We start from the raw sequence: 27,500 nt of genomic DNA, 5'->3' as shown, positions 1-27,500 counted from the left end.
GCTTTGTTTTCTATCACCGTTACTGTCAACCATCTCTCTCTCTCTCTCTCTCTCTCTCTCGTCCTATCGCTTTCCCTTCTATTTTTTTCTCCCATCATGTTAATTTGTTTTGCAGTTTCTTACGTTTTCTCTCTCTCTCTCTCTCTCTCTCTCTCTCTCTCTCTCTCTCTCTCTCTCTCTCTCTCTCTCTCTCTCTCTCTCTCTCTCTCTCTCTCTCTCTCTCTCTCTCTCTCTCCACATTCTTCATCACCAAATCTTGTTTTATTTTTTGATCATTAATCAGTGGCGCTCTTCCATATACGATTATCAATCTTGCCTTGTTTCTAAGCGCTCACAAACTGCGCATCTCTCTCTCTCTCTCTCTCTCTCTCTCTCTCTCTCTCTCTCTCTCTCTCTCTCTCTCTCTCTCTGTGTGTGTGTGTGTATCTCTCCCCCTCTCCTCCCCTCCCCCTTCACCGTGCCACGTACCAAACAACCCACCAATCAGGGCCTTGAAGAAATAGTGACGTCACAATCCCACACACGTCACTGCCCTGGGATTATTTTAGCACCTTTTTGGCTCAGCCTTGCTCGTCCTCACTGTGCTGGTCTGCGTGGCTGTTGGTGGAGCTTAAACGAGGCTGAGGAGTTCGGGATGACTTGTAGAGATACAGAAACAGAGGGAGAGAGGGAAGAGCAAAGTATATGGACGTATGGATGAGGGGGTATTAGGTAGAGTGGTGGTGATGGTGGTGGTAGTGTGTGGTAAGGGATAATACAAAGGGTTGTTGGTATGTTAATGTATATGTCAGATACACGTGTAGTATTTGCTGTAGGTATGATGTTAGGAATGTCAGAGTTGGAGAGAGAGAGAGAGAGAGGGGGCGTGCAGGCAGACAAGCAAAAGCAATAGACACATACAAACTGACAAACACACACACACACACACACACACACACACACACACACACACACACACACACACACACACACACACACACACAGGCAGAGACAGACAACCAGACACTCAGGAAAAACACACACACACACACACACACACACACACACACACACACACACACACACACACACACACACACACAGGACACGAACAGCTACATATAGAAGAACACAGCATAGTACACACAGACAGAGAAGAACAACACGAAATAGACGAACAGAGAAACAGACAAACGGACAGACACAAGAGCAGACACACCGATAAACAAACAAACCTCTATAGAGACACAGAGGGAGACAGATGAAAGGGAGACATTAATTAGACAAGGAAGATGAATGGATAAAGAAATGGAAGAAAGGGAGGAATGAGAAACCAGGTGAATTTTTAAAAAGAGATAAAACAGTACCGGAATTTAGGTCAGAGAGGCTAAAGTCACTGCGGCAGCCACCAGGGTCCACTATTGACACTGGGGATCTACTGGTTAAGAGGACGCGAGACTCCGGTATGAGGCGGTGGCGGCGGGGAAGGCGGCGGTGGTGGTGGCGGCGGGGCAGGTAGCGGTGGTGGTAGTGGCGGCAGAAGGCATGAGTGTGTGGGTGTGTAGACGTAGAATAATTTTTGTATTCTTGCGTATACATCGTGTAGTATTTTTTAATTTTTGTGCTTCAAGGAGGATAAGATTAGCATTTATCAAGCCTGTATTTGTTCATTTGTATATATTTTTAATATTTATCAAGTTAGATTTTTACTTCGGGCTTCAAGAATTAGGACAATCATTTCCTAGTCATATTTTTATCTTGTGCTTTACGTAAAAAAGATGAATATTTACCAACTCGTACATTTTCACCCTGTGTTGTGGAGGGATGAAATTACAAGCTTAGTTCTGTTTCCGTATCTCATTCTGTCGATAACTTTTGTGCCGCTGGCTTCTAATGACAAGGCAACGCTTTATTTTGGGATAATTAAAGATTCAGCTAATTCACTGGAGTCGTGCACGAAATTAAGATTATAGGTGGGTGAGTTTGTGCTGTGTTGAAAGTATAGAACATAGTGCCTTGTAGTGTGTGTGTGTGTGTGTGTGTGTGTGTGTGTGTGTGTGTGTAGGAAAGAGAAAGAAGAAAAACGATGCTATTACTATCAACATTACCACCACCACCACCACCACCACCACCATCATTACTCTTTCTTTTCTCACTTCTCACCTTGGAAACTGTTTGCAAACCTCCGATTTTGGTTATATATACCGATCGGCACGACACACATTATCTCTCTCTCTCTCTCTCTCTCTCTCTCTCTCTCTCTCTCTCTCTCTCTCTCTCTCTCTCTCTCTCTCTCTCATGCTCTGAATAAGGTATACATTTTACATTTTACATTGTATTCACGCAGTTCCGGTTATGCTATTACAGAAATGTGTAAATGCCATGAGAGAGAGAGAGAGAGAGAGAGAGAGAGAGAGAGAGAGAGAGAGAGAGAGAGAGAGAGAGAGAGAGAGAGAGAGAGAGAGAGAGAGAGAGAGAGAGAGAGAGAGAGAGAGAGAGAGAGAGAGAGAGAGAGACACGAAAGGGCCTGTTGGCATAATATATTCAAGCACTTCCTTTATATAATTTTACAAAGAGATTCTGAAATGAGCAGGATGTGAGTGCTTTGACAATAGGGACGAAAGTGCTTACGTTTTTCAACATTGTTCATTATATCGCTATGCTGAAGTGGTAATTAGTGTGGCACAAGCTGGGTCTGTGGGTCACGTGAATGAGTGTGGGTTATTTACATCACGCTAAGCTAAGGACCATACTCTTAAAACACTTGCCTCTCCCTTCCTTGCAACGCACCTTCACTGCATTCAATAGCCTCCACTTGAAATTACTCTGCTTTTTTAGCGTATATTGTTATTCCAGTGACAGATTAACAAGATTTCTGCATTATTAACAGGAAAAACACTCTTGGAAACCTGGCTAATCTTCTCGGTGGCCTTTGAAAACCGTAGTGGTGCGGGAGTTAAGAGTTTCTGAATACGAGCCAGAGGTGTCATGCTTGCCCTGTCTCGCCTGGTGTGGTTGGGTTCCGGGTGGTGAAGAGAACACGTAGAAGCAACACTGAGCTAAAGGTTACTGTGGCAACGCGGGGAATGCACCACCACGTCAAGGGGCGGGCGAGTCATCTTTACCTGCGTGTGTGTGTGTTTGCTGCTTGCGTGTTTCGTTCATATTTCTCTTTTCCGGTGTCTGTGTTCTTGATATATGTGTCTTTTTGTGTGTTTTTGATTCTCTGTGTGTTTCTCGTCTCGTCTCGTCTCGTCTCGTCTCGTCTCGTCTCGTCTCGTCTCGTCTCTTCTCTTCTCTTCTCTTCTCTTCTCTCTCTCTCTCTCTCTCTCTCTCTCTCTCTCTCTCTCTCTCTCTCTCTCTCTCTCTCTCTCTCTCTCTCTCTCTCTCTCTCTCTCTCTCTCTCTCTCTCTCTCTCTCTCTCTCTCTCTCTCTCTCTCTCTCTCTTCCACCCTTTCTCCCCCACCCCCTCTCCCTTCCTTGAAATTTCAACTTGAAGAGGAGTGAGTGCCCGTGGTTGGTGTCTTATTAAAAATAGGGAAAAATGAAAGGGAAGTGGAAGCATCATTATTAGCCTGTGAAGTGCCCGCGGTGAGAGATGGATGTAGAGGCTCCTGACGAGATGGGTGGCTGGGGCCGCTGCGTACCAGACCACCTCGGGGATTGTGGGACACGGCACTTCAAAAACCCCGTGGTGTCTTGAAGCTCAGCAGCCTTAAAAGAAAAAAGTAGAGAAGAAAGACTACCTCCTAACACCTGGCGGCGTGACTTCCTTGCACTGAGCTGTACCGGAAGGCGCCTTGGTGGTCAGGAGCGGAGGAACGAGGGCATTAGATAGGGTAAGATACTGTCGTGGAGGTGAGGACAGTTTGTGAGGCATGAGAGCCAAGCAGAGGATACGAGGAAGCGAGGAAGCAAGGAAGGTGGTACGCTGACAACAGAGGGTCTTTCTTGTCGTGAATGGATGAGAGTTCCTGGTCCGCAAGTGAAGCGTGTGACGAGCGGTGACGTTGGTAGGAGAAGGGGCGGAAGGAAAGAACGTGCACGACCCGCCCGTGAGGCATGTAACGGGAAGCGAGGAATGGAGGTGAAGGACAGAGCGTGCTAAACTTTTTTTTTTTTGCCTCTGCTGTGACGCGAGCAAGGAAGAAAAGGGAGTGAGAGGATAGGGAGATAGTGCAAACGTTCTCTCTCTCTCTCTCTCTCTCTCTCTCTCTCTCTCTCTCTCTCTCTCTCTCTCTCTCTCTCTCTCTCTCTCTCTCTCTCTCTCTCTCTCTCTCTCGTCCCTAGTGGCTGACCCCATTCTCCCTGGAGGTGGTGGGAGAGAAAAAGGCATAATTGGAGCACTCTGACGCCTTCTGCTTGATTTATAGAACCGAGGCACCACCGGCAGCCTTTCTTCCCCGCGTAGCATCAGGTTCTTCGCGGCTCGTGTCATCAGCGACCGCCAGTGTGTCAGGCTGTCTCTCGCGTCCCACACACACACCCGTCTGCTTCTTGTGGTGATGCCAGGTGCTCATACACACACACACACACACACACACACACACACACACACACACACACACACAGGTGGCAGGGGTTTTCACTGATGGATAAGCAATTACTGTCTCGGAGGTGAAGGATGAAGATGGTGTAGTGTGTGATGGAGCTTCTAACTATGGCTCATTTACTGGACTACCTAAGCGCAAGTCTTTGTCAAGGAAGGGACAGTTAGTTAGTGATCACGTCCCCTGTTACTACACACACACACACACACACACACACACACACACACACGCAGGGGATAATGAGAGAAAAATATCATATAAAAATTCGCTGTTGAGAGCATTATAGTGTTTTATCATGGAAATAGCGACTGGAAAAATAGAGAAAAGAAAGAGAGGGAGAAAAAAAGTAGGATAGAGATGTGGATGGAACTGGTAATATAGTTTAACAATCACACACACACACACACACACACACACACACACACACACACACACACACACACACACACACACACACACACACACACACACACACACACACACACACACACACACACACACACATGTTTTTAAGTGCAGTTGTATCTTCGTACGAGAATCTCTCCAGAGAAGAAAAAAACTGTGAGGTGTATAAATGAATAGTATTTTGTCACAGTTTAACAGATGACCTGATTATTGGTTTGTGCTTCAAGAGGATCATTTTTCTTATTTTTCTTTCTTATTTTTTTCTTCTTCTTTCTTTATCTTTCTCCTTCTCTTGTTATTATTATTGCTTTCCTTTCTCTCTCTTTTTTTTCTTTCTTTCATTTTATCTCTCTTTTCTCTTGTTCTTGTTCTTGTTCTTCTCTTGTTCTTGTTCTTCTTGTTCTTGTTCTTGTTCTTCTTGTTCTTCTTCTTCTTGTTATTACCATACTGCTATTATTATTATCATCCTCCTCACAGTTAAGATGATCCTCCGGTGACATCATTGCATCAAATCTCACCGCATTAGTCTGAGAAGCTTATTGTAGCTCGGAGCACTCCTACCTTCGCGGACGACAAGCGGCTGGATGGCATGAAGCTGCATAAACAAGGCTAAGGTTCATCTCATCACCTGTCACCAACACTCGTGGTAAATCCGTCCCTAAATTTTTCAAGGCGTTATTACCGTTCCACGTAGAGAGAATGATAATAAGAAAACGAGTCTTCTTTTCATTTTCGTAGAGTGGGGATGCAGAATACTCGTTTTGAAATGTGTCTTTTACTGTTTATGGTAGATTGGTGAAAATGTTCTTCTCAAAAGGGCGTTGATTGTACCATTTATATATGAAATGTCAAAAAAAAGGTGCATTTATTAAACCACTTCCATATAAAATGACAAAAAGTTAAGTTTATTGAGCAATTTCAACATATAATGACAAAAGATGTGTGTTTTTTTTTTTGGCTATTTTCAACCCAGTGACCAAAAGCTGCGTTGATTGAACCATTGCTAAAACATAATGTCAATAGTTACTCATTATCAAATACTGAAATGTCAACAAACTTCACCCATCCGTGATAAAGCTCCCGTGATAAACAAGACACATAAAAGATTTCACGCCCCTGTGCCGTGTTTTTCATCCTCATTACACGCTAGATTCACTCCTCGCACGTTAAGAAATCCAGTGTTTTACCACCTGCTTGAAGAATTCCTGTATTTTCTTGTGCTTAGTCTGGTTTTTCATGTGAGTGTTGCGCTGCTTCACTCAACGAGCTCCTCCCAGTGGCTGTGTTTGTCTTGGCTGCTGATAAATGAATTTCCAGTCTGTGTGTCGTGCCGGAGTTAGTGAAAAAATATTAGAATCAACATATACTTCATTAACGCGTGATGTTTAACGAGTGCAGACAGGCGAACATTCAGAGAGAGAGAGGGAGAGATGGACTGTGTGTGTGTGTGTGTGTGTGTGTGTGTGTGTGTGTGTGTGTGTGTGTGTGTGTGTGTGTGTGTGTGTGTGTGTGTGTGTATGTTTGACCCTGACCTAAGCACCTTTCATCTCTTCCCTCCAGTCACGGAAGTCTTGAGGTGAAGCTTCTTTCTTTCTGGTCTTCTCTTCCTGTTCTCGTTAGTTTTATCGTTTTCCTGATTATTTTCCTTGTTATTCTGGTGGCGGCGCTGATGGTGATGTGATGTGTTCATTTTAGTATTTTCTTTCCCTCTCCCCGCCGCCCTGGGATTAATATTTCATGACGATATTTCTTGTTTTTCCTGCCGTGTGTTGGAGGGAGGCCGTCCGTCACACACGTCATGCTGTCCGGTCATTGGTGGCGTGTGTTGGTCAAGTTATGGTGGCGCCTTTGTTGTGGTGTGTTGTTTTGTGTTTTTTTTGTCTCTCTTTTCTTTCTTTTCTCAATTTTTTTTAGTTTTTTTGCTTTTTTTTCAGTCTCTATGTACATTCTTTCTTTCTTTCTTCCTTTCTTTTGTTTTTCTTTCCTCTTTCCTTCCTTTCCTTCCTTTCCTTCCTTCTTTCATTTCTTTCATTCCTTCTTTCTATTTTTTTTCTTTTCTCTTTTTTCTTTCTTTCTTTCTTTCTTTCTTTTCCTTCCTTCCTTCTTGTTCTTGTTCTTGTTCTTTTTTGTTTCGCACTTGTCTTTCTTCTGTTTACTCGTGTGTGTGTGTGTGTGTGTGTGTGTGTGTGTGTGTGTGTGTGTGTGTGTATGTGTGTGCGCGCCAGCCCCTAGTCTATACATAGTTCAAGTTTGCTATACTTATACCATGAACTCCCCACCCCTTTCTTTAACTGACATTCCCCCACCCTCCCCATTACATTACCCATCCATTCCCTACCTCAAGCCAAGAACACTACGGGACAACTCGCCTCTTTCACTCTCCTTCAGCCTTATCACCACCTCATGTGTCTCTCGTCCACGTCACCTTCAGTACTTTTCCTCAGCGTTCTTCATCAGTAGCGTGTTTCAGTTCATTCAGATCTCTCGCTGCTGTCCTCGCTACTATGGCAGCTACTCCTGATGCTGCTGCCGCTGCTACTGGCGATACTATGACACAGGGCAGCGTAACCATTGAAGAGGACCGGGTGATAAGGTCATGGATAGTGTCCCTTTAATACTCTCTCTCTCTCTCTCTCTCTCTCTCTCTCTCTCTCTCTCTCTCTGACGGTCCTTCACTTGTTCCTGTTGATCTGAGTGAATGGAACGTATTTGTGTATGTATGTAGAGTATGTATGTATGTATGTATGTATGTATGTATGTGTGTATGTATATGTATTTGTGCATGCGTCTACCATTCCTGCTGTTTCTACTACTGCTACTGCTACTGCTACTACTACTACTACTACTACTACTACTACTACTACTACTACTACTACTACTACTACTACTACTACTACTACTACTGCCACGGCCATTATGATTATGACTACCTCTTTTCGTATTCCGGGGACATAATTTTGCTGCATGAATATTTATTTATTTTCAAGTGACTGTGGCTGCCAGATTAACTGCGCTCTCGTGCTAGACGCTTCACTGTTTCATAAGTATCGTCAACATTTCCCGTTCCTTTCGTTTACTATCATGTTATTTTTCACCCTCCATACTTCCCTCTCTCAGTTCTTTGGTCGGTGGGTAGACGAAATTAAGAGACGGAAGTTTCCCCCGGGCAGATCTCCTCCTTACTTTCTACTTCGTTTGCCTTTCCCTTTTCAGTCGCTGCGCTATTCATCATCATTTTTTTGCCCCTCGTCTTTCATTTTACATTCCCATTTATCATGATGTCGTATTATTCACCGGGGGTCCTTTCTGACTCATGACTGAAACGGACTCTTTAGTGTGTATGTGTGTGTGTGTGTGTGCGTGGTGAGGGGGTGGCGGTAGCGGGGGAAACACATGTGGTGGCCCCAATATTCTTACAGATGCCCTTTCTTCCACCCCTCTCATTTAGCGGCTGTGTCAGGGCGCTGCTAATACCCTGTGCCCTGGGGGAAGAGAGTGAAAGAGAGAGAGAGAGAGGAAGAGAGGGAGAGTGGCCAGGCGGGAGTAAGTGAGCGAGGAGTAAGAAAAAAAGAATGTTGCTGAAGGCAGGAGATTAAGAGTAGGGAGAGAGAGAGAGAGAGAGAGAGAGAGAGAGAGAGAGAGAGAGAGAGAGAGAGAGAGAGAGAGAGAGAGAGAGAGAGATCAAAGTGAGGGTGGTGAAAGATGTGCTTTAAGAGGTAATGACAAGAGTTAATTTTCTCTCCTCCTCTAATTGATGCTCAGTGCTCTAGAAATGCACGTGTGAGATAATCTTCTACTTCATCATCCCTTTTTTTTTATGTAGATTAAGTCATTGTGTCCTCTGTCTTCTGATACCATTTAGTCACTGTGTGTGTATGTGTGTGTATGTGTGTGTATGTGTTTGTTCACGTGACGAAGCTCTCTGCTATCTAAAAATATATTCACTGTCAGTTTAGATCCCAGCAGCCATACAGGTCACCAGCTGAGAGGTGCGGGAGGGTGAAGGGATGGATGGGAGGGAGACGGGTGGGGAGATAAAAATTAGGTGACTAGTATCAAGGACACAACCGGCCACGAGGAGGAAGGTATTGAGAAAATCCAGGGCAAGACTGAGGGGAATGAGGGAGGTTGGGTGATTAGGAGGGAGGGAGGGAGGTGGGGGATGAGAGAGAGAGAGAGAGAGAGAGAGAGAGAGAGAGAGAGAGAGAGAGCAATGTAGATGAGTGTAAGGGAAGGCAGGAAGGGAGGAGGGCACTGGACCAATAGGTAACAATGCCAAGGTCTTCGTGGTCAGTTCGCTAACATTTTATTACGTGTCGAGGAATGGTACGAAAGGAACCTACGTGACTTTGTGAATGCAGCGAACTTGAGTAATAGCCAACCTGTTTCCAACCTGTTTAAGCGCGCGCCACCCCGCCTCGGGTTACCTGGGGGCGCACCTGAAGGGAGAAACAGCGCCTTAACCTGCTCCTCTTTTGTCTTGTTTAGTAGCTTGAAAGTCTCCTCGCTCACTGCTGTCCTGGATCCCGCTACATTGTGACGTTAAGTGCCTTGTTGTCTTTGCTAGTCACCTTTATGCACAGCAGGTGACAGCGCTGATTGCTTTATTAACATCCGGCATTATGAGGTTGAAAAGTTTTAAGACAACAACGTCTGTGTGAGTGACGTGCAGCGTAGTGTTGTGAGGGAAGGCATCGCTTTGTACCGGCAACGAAGTGAAAGAAAATCACGCCAGCAAAATAAGCAAATAAGCGGAATGCTTTAGGTACACATCTACAATCTCAACAATTTCAACAGACCTGAGCTTCCTGTCTGTTTATTTTCACAAGTATGTGCTACATAATTCCTGAGCGACACTCCAACACTGCGGGCGAGGACATATTGGGTCGCAGGCGTTGGACTCAGACCTGAACATGCTAGCCATCTTGGCTCTCCACGAAGGCTGCCTGGCTTTTTCGCCTCAGCAAATGGACTCGTAAAATGTCTGCGGTGGTTCGTGACCGACAAAACGCTCCAGCCATCCGAAGGAGCGCTCGTTCCTACAATGTGGCGTGGTCATTCATTTCTCCGACACGGCTGCTCCTGGGCGCCCCACACAGCAGCGGCGAGACCCGTAGTGCTGCGCGTGTGGCGGTGCAAGGCGACGAGGTGAGTGCGTGTTGTGCGTGATGGGAGTCATTTGTTGTACTTTATCGCAGTAGTAAGAGAGGGGAAGAAAGGAAGGAAGGCAGCCTGAGCAGTGTCCACAAGTGTGTCCGCAGTGGGGAGAGACTGGCAGCCTTTCCGGCCAATTAGGGGGTAAAAATGACGTTCTTTATTTCTTCTAAATGGGACTAAGGGCGGTGACGACGACGCTAATGGCTGGAATACTCCACTGAACCAGGAAAGGAAAAAAGTAAGTGGAGCAAGCTGGGTCGCGAGTTAGCCTGGTGGGGGCTGTGGGGGGCAGTGGGCTGAGGGGACTGGACGAGGCTGGTGGCTGGTGGTAGGGTGTGGCTGGACGAGGCGAGGGGTTGTGTCGTGAGATGTTTGGGCTTGAGTAAACATCGGGAAATACAGGAAGGCGCTGCGAGTGTGACAAATGGACGACAGCAAATTCTTTTTCTCACTCTTTGATGCTCTTCCATCCTTCTTCCACCCTCCCCCTCCTTTTATCCATCCCCTGCCCCACTCCCACCTCTATCTCTTCCTCCCGCCTCTCTCCACCTGTTGGTTTCTTACTAGGTTAATGGGATTTGCATTAACTCCGGTGGTGTCAGTCCTTGAAAAGCCAATGGTGTAAGGAGGGGGGCGGGGTGTTGGTAGGCTCTTCTGTTGCCAGCAGGTGGTGGTGCCCAGTGTGTTGGTGGTGGCTGTGGTGGTGGTGTTGGTAGTGGTGGTTATAGTTGTGAGGTAGGGGATGGGGATAGTGATGGTAGTGTAAGTGGTGGTAGCGTTTTTGACACACGTACCCAGATCCTTACGTAAAAAAATTGCTAAGTTTTATCGTGTCCTAGATTTCGGAAAAATTTTATGCAACGAACACACACACACACACACACACACACACACACACACACACACACACACACACACACACACACACACACACACACACACACACACACACACACACACACACACACACACACCAAAGCATCACCACCATCCTATCATTGGACCATTTGACCCCATTGTTTCACCGTCTTAAATCAGTCACTCCATCAGTTCTGCGTCTGACGGTCAAATATTACTCAATAAACACATCTGAGAACACTCGATGCTTCCTTTGACTCACGAACCTTAGGCGAACCATAAGAGGAGTGAGCGAGGAGAAAAAGGACGGAGAGAGGTACGAGTGGCGGTGAAGTGAACCGATTGAATCTAGGCTGTCGAGTGCCGCCAGATGTTTTCGCGCTCAAACCAGTAAGCACGAGAAATCACGAGAAACCTAACCTAGGGACGGGCGAAGGTTGGAGGGTGGACGAAACCAGCCAGCTCCGTAAAGTGGTTGGTTTTCTCGCGGACCAAAATGGGTTGGGAGTCAGTGTCACTTTCCCTGGTGACAAACGGGAGCTTTTGTGTGCCAGTCAGGAAAAGTGCGGAGGGTCGGGGCTGTTAGTTCTTGTACGAGTATATATTTCCGTCAAGGGGGCATTGTTTGTGTGGTACTTATTGTCATATCTCTATATTTTTTTTCCCCTCTTCTGTGTGTGTGTTTGGGAGAGAGGGGATGTTGCGTGGGTGAGTGTTGAGGGTGTTGAACTCTTCTCCCTCTTCATATCAGTGCGGAACGAAAATCCATGTTAAGAGATTTAAAAGAAGTTTATATTTTTTTGTGTTTTAGTTTTCTTTTGTCAGTTTAATGGTTGAAAGGTCTTACAGACATTATTTGGCGCTGAGAACTCTCACTGTCATCTTATCTTTCATCTTGTCTTTCATCCGATCAAATTCTCTTTCTTTATCAACATTATTTTATTTTTCAAGAATGAGCCAACTCAATCAGCTACACGCTTGGCGCAACTTAACCTCTTTATTTAATTTTTTTTTCACAAGATTATGAGAACAGAAAATATCACAAACATAGGCGAAGTAAAAGGGATTGTGTTTCCTTGGCCTCTTTGTGTGTGTGTGTGTGTGTGTGTGTGTGTGTGTGTGTGTGTGTGTGTGTGTGTGTGTGTGTGTGTGTGCGTGATAAATGAGCGTACGACTTGAGACAAATTCTCTTCTGACACGCGGATGACCCGAGATGTCGTGAGTGTCAAAGGGTTGCCCGCTGTCCGTGATGGATGAAGCGTGCATTGGAGCGCGTCCTCGCCTTGTATGCATGAAATTGTATATGTAAAGCAATCTGTCTGTTTATTTATCTATGTATCTACTAATGTTTGTATAGCCAGGTAGGATATTTTCTTGTAGGCAGACGAGGTTGAAGGCTATAGTGCATTCTCCTTTATTAATTTTCTGGTGTATCTACTTATGTATATCTATCAATCCACCTAGCTGTTCATTTATCTGGTTTTATCTATCTATTTTTCCTATGCAGTGCTTCCTTTGTTTAATTCATCTCTGCTTTTTCAGCCACAAACATCCTCACCCTTCCTTTTACTCATTCCTTACTCTCTCACTCATTCTTTCATTTATTTGCCATCTTATACATTCACCTCCTCTTTCAGTTTCTACATTCACCCACCAACTGACTCAATCGTATCTTTCCTCCTTTCTTCCTTTCCACTTTCACTCCTTGTTTCACTTTCACACTCTTGTCCTTATCGTTGTCATCCTGCTCCTCTGCCTCCATCTCTTTATTATCATCACCGCCACTGTCCCTCACTCTTCACAGTCACGGCATGTCCTCATAACCCCAAAAATTGTTATTGCACGAGGTGTTGTCGTAAAAGCACATTTAAGCGGGCTAATGAACTAAAGAGCGAAGAGAAAAGTGTTAAAAGAGTGCAGTCCTCACAAAGTGGTTTAGGTGTTGCAAGGAGAGGGAAAAAAAATACGAGAGGAGTTTCTTCCTTTTTCTGCATGCGAAATTAAATGACTTGAGAAAACACCTTCCTTCTGCCACATTAGGGGCTTATTTAATCTAATAGTTAATATTTCTTTTAGTCTCTTTATCCCGTCGTGATGATTTACCACTTCGGGCTTTGTTCTGATGGAATAGTGAAGAACGATTAGCATTTCAAGGATCATGTATTATCGTCCTGTCAGCCTTGAAGATACAATCGCAATGAGAGAGCGGGGCACAGCGGCACAGCGGCACAATGGCACAGCGACACATGGGGCGGGGGGCGGCGTCTTTTCTGGCAGGGAGTGTCATGTAAATATATTTTCCCACAAGAAAGGGTCTCCTACAACGCTCCATCTAAATGTTTGCTCGTAAGTGTTTGTTTTTTCCATGGGCTGTTATTTGCCCTGAATACGTCCACGCCCTGGCGAGTCTTCCTCCCGGTGACGGACGACGTCAGACAATGCGGGGTGCTCGCTGCTCTGAAAGGAAAGAGCATTTCACTGCAGATTTGTTATTGTGTTCGTAATGGTGGTGATGGAGCGAGGGCTGCACACACCTGTTGCTGCACCACTTTTCACCTCATGAGGCGATGCAGGTGTCACAGTCGGCGGTCGCGTGTCTATGGAGCTGTGCCATCGCTAGGAATATGTGTGGTTACGTGAAACATAAGCCAGTTAAGGGAAAAAGGGGAGGCGAGGAGAGAACGGTTGGGTGGGTGAGGCAGCAGTGGTGGCTCTGAGGAGTGTCACCCACCTGGCACCGGCCGGCCTGCCACCACCCGAACCCCTGACCTACTTGGCGGGGCCCCGACAGTCATTACACGGAAACCTCGCCGCTCGGAGCCGTCAGTGTCGCCTCCCGGACGTCACACAGGTTGGTGGGCAGTGATTGGCGGTGAGGTTAGTTCATCCGGCGACCAGGGGCCAAGACGTCACTGAGAGGACCATGAGAGAGAAAAAAAAAGTATAGTCATGAGAGTATTTTTGTGTATCTGATACTGGAGCCTCAGGTGCGTGAGAGAGCCGAAGTGTAGCTGACTTCACTGTACTATCAGGAATAATCATGAAAAGAAAGACGAGTGTTGACAATCTCCTTCTTTTAGGTATTAATGCGCAAAAAGTGTATAGTATTATCCTCATGGCCACGTTAAAGTCGCATGAAAGGATTACTGAACTGCAAGAATGAGCGTCTGTCTTGCGAGGTGGAAGGATAGTCAGGAGACCGTCGAGAAGAAGGAGGAGGTGGAAGAAAGAAGTGCGAGGGCGGAAATATGTCAAGAAGGGTTTATGGGAAGTGATCTAAAGTTTCATCCATGAAATAGAGAGCCGACGATACCTCAGAAATGCGACATCACGCATCCGCTCACTGATCCGTGCGTGGATGTAACCCGCACCGCCTGCAGCTTGAAGACGACGTGCGTGAAATGCTACGGCGGTGGAGGAGTGCGGGACGCCGCGGCCGAGTTGTCACAGGCTATACTGTCACTCAGGTGCTTGACAGTAACGATGCCACATCTCGCCACCCCGCACCTCACATTAAGAAAATTGAATCAATGACTCTCCGGATCTTTCCCTCCATGCATCACATTTACGGTTCTCTAAATCTCGCATTCTTAGCGGGCCTCACTCTAGCATTTAGGGTTCACCAGGACAAAAATATTGCTGCCAAAGCCAACGGATCCTGGTGGTCCTCGCGTCCTCGGTGGCGGCAAGGCGTATAGCAGGTGCGGGACGCGTCCTCCTTAGCTTCTCCATAACTGTCAGGCCCCGCGTGTCAAACAGTGTCATTATCGCCATTAAGAGAGACATTAGAGGAGAAGCGTCAGGTATCGATGGCAGCCGCAGGTGATGGTGGCAGCGTGCTAAACACACACACACACACACACACACACACACACACACACACACACACACACACACACACACACACAGCCCAGTCATAACGTTCTTGCAGTATGAGGTTGACGCCCTGCTCAGGTTGCAAAGGTTTTCGCTGATAGGCGAGCTGTTACCGCACCACACGGCAGAACAATAGTGGGCGAGGAATCACAGTTCTAAACTTTTCCTGGGAGGCAAAACATTTAAGTCTAAAGTCTCGTCTCGTTTACAGCTCTCCACGCATCAGGTCTCACCTGCTTGCTTGACCTCAAACAGCGCCGCTCAGCTCTCTCCCGCACCCTCCGCTCTTTCAATGAGGATCGTGGACGTAATCGCTCTTTAAGTTTTAGGGAAAAAAAAATCTTATTCGTCAGCGTCCTTTCCTCCCTCCCTCTCCCGGTTCCTTTCAAGCTGCAGTGCGACGCCACCCTAGGACGTGCGGCGCGGCATGGGTGAGCCGTGGTTTGCTGGCAAGAGTTCAGATCAAAATTCTTATGAAAATGTCGAACACCACGATAACATTCCTTAGCCTGGTAGTTCCTAGATGGGAATAGTTTGCTTCCCGATTATTGGTGTGTTTAGTGACCAGCTCCCAAGGCAAGCATACATGAAGCCTTTTATTATTATTTTTTTTTTGGAGTTCGAGTTAAGTGCTGTTTTATTTGAGTATTTTGTAACCAATGTCGAGTTTTATTTACACGCATACAGAAAGAATCTACCACGATCTCCTTGTAATTCTACTTGATTCCTTTCGTTTCCAATACTTGTGAAACTTTCGGCCATTAAGATGTTTTCTCCTCTATCTGTTTTCCTTCTAAATTAGTAAACTCACTGGGGAGATTATATAAGGGAAGTCGAATTAGTTTTCCCCTCTTAGTGTCATTCTGAATTCTCGAAACGCCAATGATCTGCTCACCAAGGGACTGTTATATACAAACTTCAATATTCAGTGCCTTGATTATCAGTGTTTATTTTCTATTTCAGTGATACAGTACTTACCAAAAACACTTCCCATCGTAATTTTACCGTGTAATGTGTGTACCGGTTTTTCCTTTAATGAATAATGTATATAATAACAAGTGTAATGATTGAATTACACACACACACACACACACACACACACACACACACACACACACACACACACACACACACACACACACACACACACACACACACACAGTCAATAAAACAACCACCAGCACTCCTCACTGCTCTCCCAATTCGTAGCTGGAACTCTTTCATTCTCACGCATTCATTCCCACACGCTATTCTGGGGCACCACGAGTCGAATAATCGATATTCCATAAGTTATTCACTTCACACAAATGAGATACGCCCTCTTGTACCACTCACATTGATACTCCTGCGTCCCGCCACCCTGACCCTGTACAACTGCTTGAAAAGTTAGGGTCCAGTGGTGTTGTCCATTAGAGTAACATTGGCAAGGCGTATATTGAAGGATCTACGCAGTGAAGACATACTAGGTGGTACAATGGAACCATGCGTGCTTTGGGGTCCGAGGGGTCTCCAAGCGCACGGGTTCGAATCCTGTCCACGGTCCGAGTGTACGTTGGGCTTCCTCACTTGGACCAAGGGTTTCCTAGCGGGTGGGCTTTGAGATAGGAGGTACCACAAAAAGTATCCCCTTTAACCCATAAATTCCCGTGAAAAGCCCACATGTTATAAAAGAAAAAAAATAACAGTGGGATGAAATTCAGTTAAGTTTGCGTTGTCAGTACTTGGGATGACTAAGCAAGGTGTGTGTGTACTGTTATAATCTCAGTAAGCAAAATTGACTCATTCATTATTACTGAGTGTTTCTAAAATTTAAGGTCGTTCACAGTCGCACACATTACAACAAGCACGTCCTCTTTTGCTGGATCCATAATCATTATCTCAGATGTTCGTTGGTCACAGCCATTCCTTCACTACATCCATAAATCTTGTATTAAGTTGTCCTAAGTCACTTTCATTACAAGCATAAATTCTTTCACGGCATCTATAAAAGTTCTCTTAGCTCTTACGCTTTCTCCTGCCGGGTAGATCCATCATCAGCTTCCCTTTCTGGTACTGGGGGAATTATTGCAGCCTCCCCGTTGAGCTCCTGCGTCTACACAACCTCCGGGCACGAACTCTTGAGACGAATGTGTGTGTAACTGTATCTGTGTGTGTGCTCTCCTCGTGCTGCGCTGCCTTAGTTGTCTTATCCTTCAAGTTAATGGATTTCTGGTCCTCCTGACTCTGTGCACTATGAGAGCTTATTGTTTGTTTTGCTGGTTGTTGTTGTTGTTGTTGTTGTTGATGATTATTTCTTGTACTTGTTCTTGTTCTTCTTCTCCCTATTCATTATCCTCCTACTATGGATACCACTACTGCTGCTGTTGTTGCTACTGAAACTACTACTACTACTACTACTACTACTACTACTACTACTACTACTACTACCACCTACCTACCACTACCATCACCATCACCACCATCACCATGACATCACTATCACCATTGCTCCTACATCTAAGTATTATCTATAGAACCTCATTATAGCTATTACTTTAAAGATAGCATACAATTTCCTAGGCATCGAATTAAAACTCAAATTACACCGAACAGCTCTCAAATAACCAAACTTTACCTGTGATTAATTCCCCAACAAAAAAGCATTAATTGTACCTCACTGCATGTAATTCAAGATGAGATGGCAGCTGAACATTGGCAGGCTGAGATAAGTGCCAGGTTTATGTGGCAAAACCCGGAAGCTCTTTTAATCATCTCATGCCTTTAAGTGCGACCCTCCACCTCAAGCACCAATCATGCATGGAAACGCTTACTGGAGGCTCTAGTACGAGGGAGCGTCGCAGTGCTAGTGGTGGTGGTGGTGGTGGTGAGATGGGCCAGCCACGTGTAGCAGCGGTTGACGTGATGGTTGGGCGAATGTTATATTCATGACACTCAGCTGGGTTTCCTGTTTCAAGTCTACTCTATTTGTACTGTCAAGTGTTCGTTGCGCCTCCCAGGAACTGCAGGTGAATAGGAAGTTTACTGAGTTTGTTGTTCTCTCTCTCTCTCTCTCTCTCTCTCTCTCTCTCTCTCTCTCTCTCTCTCTCTCTCTCTCTCTCTCTCTCTCTCTCTCTCTCTCTCTCTCTCTCTCTCTCTCTCTCTCTCTCTCTCTCTCTCTCTCTCTCTCCCTCTGGCCTTCCTGAACGCTCCCTTTATTTATGCAGTGAGAGAGAGAGAGAGAGAGAGAGAGAGAGAGAGAGAGAGAGAGAGAGAGAGAGAGAGAAGAAGAAGAGAGAGATAGATAGATAGATAGATAGATAGATAGATAGATAGATAGATAGATAGATAGATAGATAGATAGATAGAGAGAGAGAGAGAGAGAGAGAGAGAGAGAGAGAGAGAGAGAGAGAGAGAGAGAGAGAGAGAGAGAGAGAAAATAGGTCGTCCAAACGTCCAAGGTCTACAAAAACAACCACAGCAACAAAAAATAAAGCTTAATTTGCTGATTCCCTTTTCTTCCCCCACCACCAATAAAAAGGAGGAAAAAACGAGTATAGAAAAAAGCTTCAATTGGGCTGACCAACTTAGCACTCGACGTGTCTTGATACTTCTCTATACTTCCCTCTTAAAGTAGTTCATGTCATAGTAAAGTGGAAGAGAGAGAAAAAAATAGTCACACAGAGAGTTCCAGAGTTCCAGAGTTCCAGAGTTTCCCGTCCAGGTGCCTTGATTCCCTCCTCCTTATCCTTCTTCTTCTTCTCCTTCTCCTCCTCCTCGTCCTCGTCCTACTCCTACATTCTTCTTCACTTCCTTCCAGTGTGTCCCTCACTTGCCCTGTGCTTCTCTCTCTCTCTGTCTCTCTCTCTGTCTCCGCCTCGCAGCTCAGGGTTGTAAAAAGCTGAACCAGTAGAAAATTTATTGCTTTCTACATCGGGTGGAAGACTTTTTATTGAGAAGGGCAGGATACAACGAGAATTTCAACTTTTTGGAATTTTTTTCGTATGAAGTAGTAGAAAGATATAGAACGTGTTTTTCCTATTCGTTCGTATTTGTTTTCTTTTTCGTTCTCGTGAGTTCGACACCATTATCTTATCCCTTTTTATTGTTTCTTCGAGTGATAAGTGTGTCATGGTTTTGTGTTGATGTCTCAAGTTTTGGTCCAGTAATCTGTCTCTGTCCAGTTGTCTTTACGTAAGCTGCTATTTTTCCACTTGTTTAAATACCTTCTCTTCTCTTCGGTATTTAAATCACTTGTTATGAGATTTACATAGTTGAGAAATTTGACTCTTGATTTTCCAGCGATTTTTATTTCGTTACTTCTTCATAGATATTAACATAATGATACTTCCATAGCACGGCATGTTTTGATTTGAACGTTGAGAATTTTGCCCTGATATTCAAATGGCTTAACGTAAAACCCGATACTGGAAAATAATTAACGTTTTATTTTTCATTTTCTGTCAATTAGACTTTCACTTTTTAATCAATAATGCACGCATAAATGAAATACGTATTACTTAACATAGAATTCCACATTAGATATTATTTAAGTAATTTTTTATGCGTTTTTCTGTACAAATATCTTTCACATCCAATTAGTAACGCACACAAAAGATGAATAAGTTAACATATATTCCCAAACTGGATATCACTAACGCTTACAGTCATATGTTCTCCGTACACTCGCGTATCACTTCATATTAATGATACACTCACGAATTGCTTAAAAATCTTCGCATTGAAATGAATTAACGTGGTATTACATGTATTCTCTCTACACTCATTTTTCACTTTAAATCAATAACACACACACACACACACACACACACACACACACACACACACACACACACACACACACACACACACACACACACACACACACACACACACACACACACACACACACACAAAGGATACCAGACTTTAATTAATGTGACCCACTTTTCACAAACACGCGTCACAGCATCGTCATTAAAACTTGCTAAAACTAAAACTTTACAACAACAAACACCACCTTGAGAGATAAGAAAAAAAGAAAGGAAAACGTCAGAAGGGATTGCAATTTTGCGTAATAATTCAAGAATGTCCCATGAATTAGCCAAGTGTCACCTGCAGCAGTAGTCTTGGTCCTCTCCACGTGGTGAGCAAAGGGAGAGAGGCAGACTTGGAGGGAGAGAGAAAGGGAGGCATTGAGAAAGGGAGAAGAGGGAGGAAGGGAGGGAAAGGGTGACGAAATGTGGGTGCAGGGAGTTTCTAAGGTTTATTTAGTGTAAGGACAGTGGGTCAGTGGGCCGGGATGTTAGTCGGGGCTGTTAAGGGGTGGGTGTTAGAGGTAGAGGGGGGTGGTTACGAGGAGCAGGCTGCCTCTTCCGCACACCCACGATGTTCCCGAGATGATGGTGATGACGCACGTGCACGCACACACACACACACACACACACACACACACACACACACACACACACACACACACACACACACACACACACACACAGATTCTCTCTCTCTCTCTCTCTCTCTCTCTCTCTCTCTCTCTCTCTCTCTCTCTCTCTCTCTCTCTCTCTCTCTCTCTCTCTCTCTCTCTCTCTCTCTCTCTCTCTCTCTCTCTCTCTCTCTCTCTCTCTCTCTCTCTCTCTCTCTCTCTCTCTCTCTCTCTCTCTCTCTCTCTCTCTCTCTCTCTCTCTCTCTCTCTCTCTCTCTCTCTCTCTCTCTCTCTCTCTCTCTCTCTCCACGTGTGGGTGCAGTGTTGTTGCATAAGGCAAAGTGCAAACTATTGTCGCTCTGTTCACTATGCAGGGACGTGTTTTGTCAGCGATGAACTGGGGCGTGCTAGCCAACTTAAAGGCTTCATATATCTTGTTTTTCCTTTGTTCCTCCCCCTCCCTCCTCCTTCTCTTCCTCCTCATCTTTTCCACCTTTTTCATCTTCATCTCTTGTAAATTTTCCACCTCAATCTCTTCCTCCTCATCTTTTTCCACCTTTTTCCTTTTCATCTCTTGTAAATTTTCCACCTCCTTCTCTTCCTCATCCTCCTGTTTGCCCTCCTTGTAGGGACACTGAACTTGGCACGAACAATTTTATTGATATTGACGATGTCTTAACACCCTGCCTTAACAACACCCACCAGTCGATAACAACGTAATATTTGCACTATAAACCTGTTACGCCTGTAGGTACGAGACCCTGACCTGGAAGGAGGTTTAAGAGGGACAGGGAGGTATTAAGCGTTTTAGATGGTTCGAACTTCGGCGTCTATGTTTACAGGGGAGCTTTTACAGCATTTGGGGCACGACTGATTCACCGACCCGTGTGGTGTATACGTTCAGGGATGGAAGGGCCTGGGTGGTGCTTAGTTGTGGGCTGCGGGTGTGCGTGGTGCGTGTGCGTGGGTGGCCTGTCCGTTCGCCCACTTTACCTGTTTTACTCCGCGTTTCGTCTCAACCTTGGGCTAAATAGGAATTATGGCCGTAGTAATGGTAGGGGCGAGAGAAGAGGTTTTCGTGTATGTCTACGTGTGTGTGTGTGTGTGTGTGTGTGTGTGTGTGTGTGTGCACGCGCAAATGCCTCAGGGACGAAAGTTAAGGTGACAGGGGGGAAGAACTTGCCAGCAGCTTCTAACTTAACTTCACTACGAATCGTAAAGTAGACAATAAGTAGTTTGTTGCAGCAGCTTGTTCTCTCTTCCTCCTTCCATCCACTTCCTCCTCGTCCGTATCCTTGACTGTGAAGTGATGGAGGCAGGCCGAGTCGCTTCCCTGACTGTTTCCAAAGGTTTTCTAAGATCAGGATTTGTTTTTCTGCAGTCAACATCCTCGTTTGCTCTGTCTCAGTGCCTGCAGACGCTGTGTTTACCTCTTACCACCTCTCTGGTCATGTAAACCTTGAACTCTGCCTTGCTCTTCCGTGCACTCTCACTTCCCCTCTCTCCTGTCCCTATAGCCATCACTAAAAGAGAGGAAGAGGGGGAGAGCTGGGGAAAAGCATTTACCTTCAGGAATGAGCAAAAGATTAAGAGGGAATAGAGACGTCAGTGATGTCGCTCGCTCCCCTTAGTCCAGTAAGTTATCGAAATTGCCTGCAGCACACATGACTTCATCCTATAACGAAAACGCCGGGGAAGTAAAATAGGATGGAGACGTAAAGAAAGAGAGCAGTAGTGCAGGAGAGTGTGAAAGCATTTACTGGGGCCTTTTTTTCTCGTCTTCGTGTTTGGCCGCCTGTTGAGTGCTTTGCTGCGTGGATCTCGATGACAGGAAGTGGCGGGAACGAAGTATCGATACATTTACTGGCACTTGTCAACTGCATCCACACACACACACACACACACACACACTTTCTCTCTCTCTCTCTCTCTCTCTCTCTCTCTCTCTCTCTCTCTCTCTCTCTCTCTCTCTCTCTCTCTCTCTCTCTCTCTCTCTCTCTCTCTCTCTCTCTCTCTCTCTCTCTCTCTCTCTCTCTCTCTCTCTCTCTCTCTCTCTCTCTCTCTCTCTCTCTCTCTCTCATGCCTGCTTGATCTTTGCCTAGCTGTCACAAACTTATTTTTTTCCCTCTACTGTTTCCTTACAAAAAGCCCTCTGTTGTTTTCTTTTCTTTATTTTTTTAACCCGCTGTTCCGTTTTCTTCGCTTCCCCTCGTAGATTGCCTGTCTTGCCCTTCCCTTGCATCAACAGCCTCCCTCACACTCACTTAGGTTTGCTCCAGTTCCCCCTCCTCTCTTCCAACAGTGGTGGACAAAAGTCTATATTATGAACCCAGTCTGACCAGCAACGGGATAGCGTCAAGGTCCTGGAGGTGTTGTTGTGTGTTGGTTTATTGCTATATATTTCTTTTATTTTTTACTCTCCTGTTCCTCCTCCTCCTCCTTCTCCTTCTCCTTTTCCTTTTTTTTGTCTTGGTCTCAAAGTTCATGTTGTGTTCTCTCCCACATTCTTTCTTCTTTTTTTTACTGTGTCCGTGTTTATTTTTTGTCTCACTTGCTCCTTTTTTTTCTGGTCTATTTCTTTCTTGTGTTTTTTGTCTTTTTTCTTTTCCTTTGTGTGTTTCTGTTTTTGCTTCTGTATTCTTGTCTGTTGGTCGGTTTGTATGTGTCTCCGTCTGTCTCTCCATTTCTTTCTATCTCTGGTAGTTAATTATAGAATGTGTGTATTTGAGAGAGAGAGAGAGAGAGAGAGAGAGAGAGAGAGAGAGAGAGAGAGAGAGAGAGAGAGAGAGAGAGAGAGAGAGAGAGAGAGAGAGAATCATTCGCTATGTCTGTACTGTGTTTAAAATGAGGCTTCAACACTTGTATATGAGACTATCGCCACTGATGCGTGAAAACTATAAAATTGCTCTAACCAAACATTTACCTCTCCTGTTATCCTCCCTCATTTTTTTTTTCGGATGTTGTTTTACTTTTTTTTTAACCCCCGACGCAAGATTTCCTCCCCCCCCTCTATTGGTTTATACGTTGAATCTTGCTCTGTTGTTACTAAGTTTGGGTCGTAAAAAACACTGCCAAGACTAAACTATTTACACTTTCGCTCATTACTCTTCTTTAATAGCTGTTTTATTGCCAGCTTCTTTTTTTGCTATCGGTTCATGTTTCTTTCATTCTTTATCGGGGAGAGACAAGCTGGTGTGGACACGAAGTAGTGGAGGAACATATGGAGTTTCCCATCCTTGTCGTGTGAGCGGAGGGTGTGTAATGGAGAACCCTGACTAAGATCTCCTGGACGCCCTCTCAGAAAACCACGACGATCCGGGACAGGAGTAGGTGGCAGTGGAATAGGAAAATAATAGATGAGAGAGACGAAGAGAGGAGGAGAGACAAGGGAAGACGGAAGGCCTGACGGGGGAAAAGAAAGGGTATTTTTGAGGTACAGGAGACGTGTGAGGGAAGTGGAGTGAGGAGAAGGGACCAGTGAAGAGAAAAGGAAGGAAAAGTGAGTAAGGAAGGCTTGAGAGTGGAAAAGAGAGAATATTTTTGTGATGCAGGAGACGTGTGAGAAAAGAGGAGACAAGAGAAGAGAACAGTCAAGAATGGAAGGGAAAGAGAGGCAATCTTTGAAATAGGAGCCGAAACGCATCTGGGAGAGGAGAGGGAAGAGGAGGAAACAAGGAACAGACGGAAGGAAAAGAAAGGAAGTTTTTTCAGTCGGGGTGGTAGACGAGGGGAAGGCAGTAGGGTGAAGCTTGGAAGCGAAATGTGAAGAGGATAATTGAAAGTCTAGCATCCTCTTGATAAAAAAGTAGGAGGTCAAGGGCGCCGTCAGTAGAGCTCAGCCAAGTTTCGCCTCACAATGGAATCCTTAATCACAAGATCTCAAAAGTCTCGTACCATATTTTCTCGGACACCAGTTTAGCCCGAGACGCGAGAGTGGCGGCTGGTGCTGTGGTTGAAACTTACTGTGATTGCGTAGTGTTCTGCAGCCTCGTATGATGATTTAGGTACGAAAAACTAGAGGAAAACAGACTTGGGTGGCAAGATGGAGTCGAGAGAGGCGTGGGGGTAGTTAGGCCTGAAGGGAGATAATTTATTAGGAGTTCTTGGCGACGGTATACAGGAGCGGCCCAGTCCATCAGGATTTGATACGACGAAGAGGAAGATTATTATTATTATTTTTTTTTTTTAGTTTCGGCCAGCCTTCTTATACTTTCGCTTCATACGCAATAATAGAACATGGAAAGCTTTGTGTCAGTAAGTTTTCTGAAAAAGTTTAGTGATCCTTAAGCTAAATTATATAAGATTCAGCATGCTGGAAAACGCCATTTACCAGTTTAAAAGTGGTTAGACTCCCACCGATTTGAGTTTGCCCGTTAGCAAGATGAAATGTACTTATTAGTGACCCTTAAGCTAAACTATATAAGATTCAGCATGCTAGAAAACGTCATTTACTAGTTTAAAGGTGATTAGATTTCTACCGATCTACATGTTATGCCTCACAACACCTTGACGACGCCTCTCTCTGTTACTGTCATCAACCTTCCTCCTGGTACCAATTTCCGGCACGAAGAGAAATGTAATGAGGATAAAAAGAAAAGAAAAAAAAAAAAAATCAGCGTGTTATTTCAGTCCTCTTCTTGGTAACACAGAGGTTAAATGTGTGACTCGAACAGGTGTACTTACTCATGTTCAGCAGATGTTTTCGTTTTTTATTTTATTTTTTTCACTCGTTAAACTATCTTAGACAATTATTCGAAGTGACGTGTCTGGGATGAATGAGACGCACAGGTCAGTGTAGACATGTGAAGGTCTGCCAGGAATTACTACGATGGAAATTTGACACACACACACACACACACACACACACACACACACACACACACACACACACACACACACACACACACACACACACACACACACACACACACACACACACACACACACACAGTAATCAGGCTTCCCCTTCTCGTTTTATATAGAGTGTAAGTGCTACCGTGCCAAGACGCAACACAGTTCTTGTAATGGCGTGCTGACTGATGGCTTGAAGCAGCAATGAAGGGAAGGAAGGAAGAAAGGAGGGAAGGGAGGGAGAAGGAGGAGAAACAGTGGAATAAGGAAGAAAAAGCGTTATCTCTCACCGTAAAACCCACACACTCATTTCCTCTTACGTTTTACACCTAGATATTCTTAAACTCTCCTCCTGTTTTCCCTACCTCATCCTTCTCTTCCCTCCATAGTTACCTTCTTCCTCCTACTCCCTCTCTCCGTCCCCTGCCTAGCTTCTCGCGGCCCTCGTACCTGTTTTAATTAGCAGCGACGTGTGTGAGGTGAAAGGAGGAGGCGTGGTACAGGGTATCATATTCTCTCTCTCTCTCTCTCTCTCTCTCTCTCTCTCTCTCTCTCTCTCTCTCTCTCTCTCTCTCTCTCTCTCTCTCTCTCTCTCTCTCTCTCTCTCTCTCTCTCTCTCTCTCTCTCTCTCTCTCTCTCTCTCTCTCTCTCTCTCTCTCTCTCTCTCTCTCTCTCTCTCTCTCTCTCTCTCTCTCTCTCTCTCTCTCTCTCTCTCTCTCTCTCTCTCTCTCATCTCTCTCACCTCATCTCCCTTTCCACGCTCTCATTAAGTTTCCTACCGTTCGTACCCTCACGGCAGTCTCATTTAGTCTTCTCCTGTCCATTCTTTTTATACACGCATTCAGTTTCCTTGTCCTCGTGGTACCCTCTTACGGCTGGCTGAAGGTAGGTAGCGAGGGAGAGGCATGACATTCCTAGGCTATCTTTTTGTTCAGTCTCCTGCAAGACACGTGAGCAATTTTTTTTTTTTCGTCCCAGATGCGGTTGTGTATGTGTGTGCGTGTTCTGACTCGTGCGCAGCTTGTTTTAAGGAAGGCTGGTTGTGATTAAATGGTTGGCGTCTTGGTTCGTGATGTTATTAAGTCAGTATGCGTTTTTTCTCTCGTGATGAGTTCAGGGTCAGGTTATTGGGTAAACTTTTCCCCCTCCTCTCAATGTGTAAGGTTAAATAATATAATTGGCCTTTTTCGAGTGTTTGGAGAGGTAATACAATTTTCTGCTAGGTAAGATTCTTCAGGTTTCCGTTTGTTTAATAATATGGGTCTGACCTTGCTTCACACACACACACACACACACACACACACACACACACACACACACACACACACACACCATCTCATTCCTCCTGACAGATGCTAGTTTCTTCTCTTCCTCTTCTCTTCCTCACTTGAAACAGGTAAAAGTTTATTAATAAGCACCAAAAGTTGAAGTGACGCCGTTAACCCTTCGTCCTTCGTCACCCCTCGCTGCCTCCCCACCCAGGCCTCTTTTTAGGCTTTGGGGCGCCTTGGCAGTGTTAGGCCTACTCTCGTTACTGGCGCTGTATCCATTAAGTCTTTATATATGCAAACCCTAACGTGTGTCCCTCTTTGGCGTCCTCTATAAGTGTGTATATATGGAATCTCTAACGTGTGTCTCTCTCTTCCCATCTACAGGAGCGCAGGGCTGAGCACATGTAGCGGGGGTCATGAGGACTCGGGGGACCTGCAGGACCGGAACAACAACAATAATAATAACTGCAAGAACAACAAGAACATCACCATGACCAGCGAGGATCTTCTGCAGCCCGGTCACGTGGTCAAGGAGCGATGGAAAGTGGTAAGTACACAACCTCCTTCACCGCTACGCCTACGAGAACTTCTGTCATCACTCTCATCCCCCGCGGCGCCCCTCACTCTTGTCGACTCTCCTCGGCTCTCTTCCAATCCAGCCTTATCTCTCTTTTTCGACCGCCCCCTCGTCTCCTTCCCCCCTTACTCTTCTTTCTCTCTCTCTCTCTCTCTCTCTCTCTCTCTCTCTCTCTCTCTCTCTCTCTCTCTCTCTCTCTCTCTCTCTCTCTCTCTCTCTCTCTCTCTCTCTCTCTCTCTCTCTCTCTCTCTCTCTCTCTCTCTCTCTCTCTCTCTCTCTCTCTCTCTCTCTCTCTCTCTCTCTCTCTCTCTCTCTCTCTCTCTCTCTCTCTCTCTCCTTTGCCGCCCATCATCACTCCTTCATTAATTATTTACTTAACTTTTACTGCCTTATTATCGACACCGTCCAAAAATTTATCATATTTTAAAAGTTACGAGGCTGGAGATGACTATATATTAACCGGGTGGGGGAAAATGTGAAAAGGTCAGAGGTGAAAAATATATGAATCTGGTATTTTCCGAGCCGGTAAACAAGGATGATGTTAAGGTAAACATGGCTCTCAGGTTCTTAAT

At 45.2% G+C, this 27,500-nt stretch overlaps 1 protein-coding gene across 11 annotated transcripts in view; it reads left to right on the top strand.

Annotated features, from left to right (window-relative positions):
- LOC123504033 overlaps positions 1–27,500 on the top strand; it is a 144,645-nt gene that overhangs the window by 64,506 nt on the left and 52,639 nt on the right. For 10 of the 11 annotated variants that reach the window (XR_006674688.1, XM_045254277.1, XM_045254274.1 and 7 more), the window contains exon 2: positions 26,736–26,898. Coding sequence is in view for 10 of the 11 variants with exons in the window: in XM_045254277.1 (XP_045110212.1) it covers positions 26,736–26,898 (163 nt within the window). In the remaining variant the exon portion in view is untranslated. Of the gene's footprint in view, positions 1–9,863; positions 10,083–26,735; positions 26,899–27,500 lie in introns of those variants that run through there. The other variant, XM_045254276.1, reaches the window with a different exon arrangement.

The sequence above is a fragment of the Portunus trituberculatus genome, chromosome 15, assembly GCF_017591435.1.
Source record: "Portunus trituberculatus isolate SZX2019 chromosome 15, ASM1759143v1, whole genome shotgun sequence".
In the NCBI taxonomy this organism is placed as follows: Eukaryota; Metazoa; Arthropoda; class Malacostraca; order Decapoda; family Portunidae; genus Portunus; species Portunus trituberculatus.
Note: the sequence above shows the minus strand (reverse complement) of the source record. Positions and strands in the feature narration are given on the sequence as shown.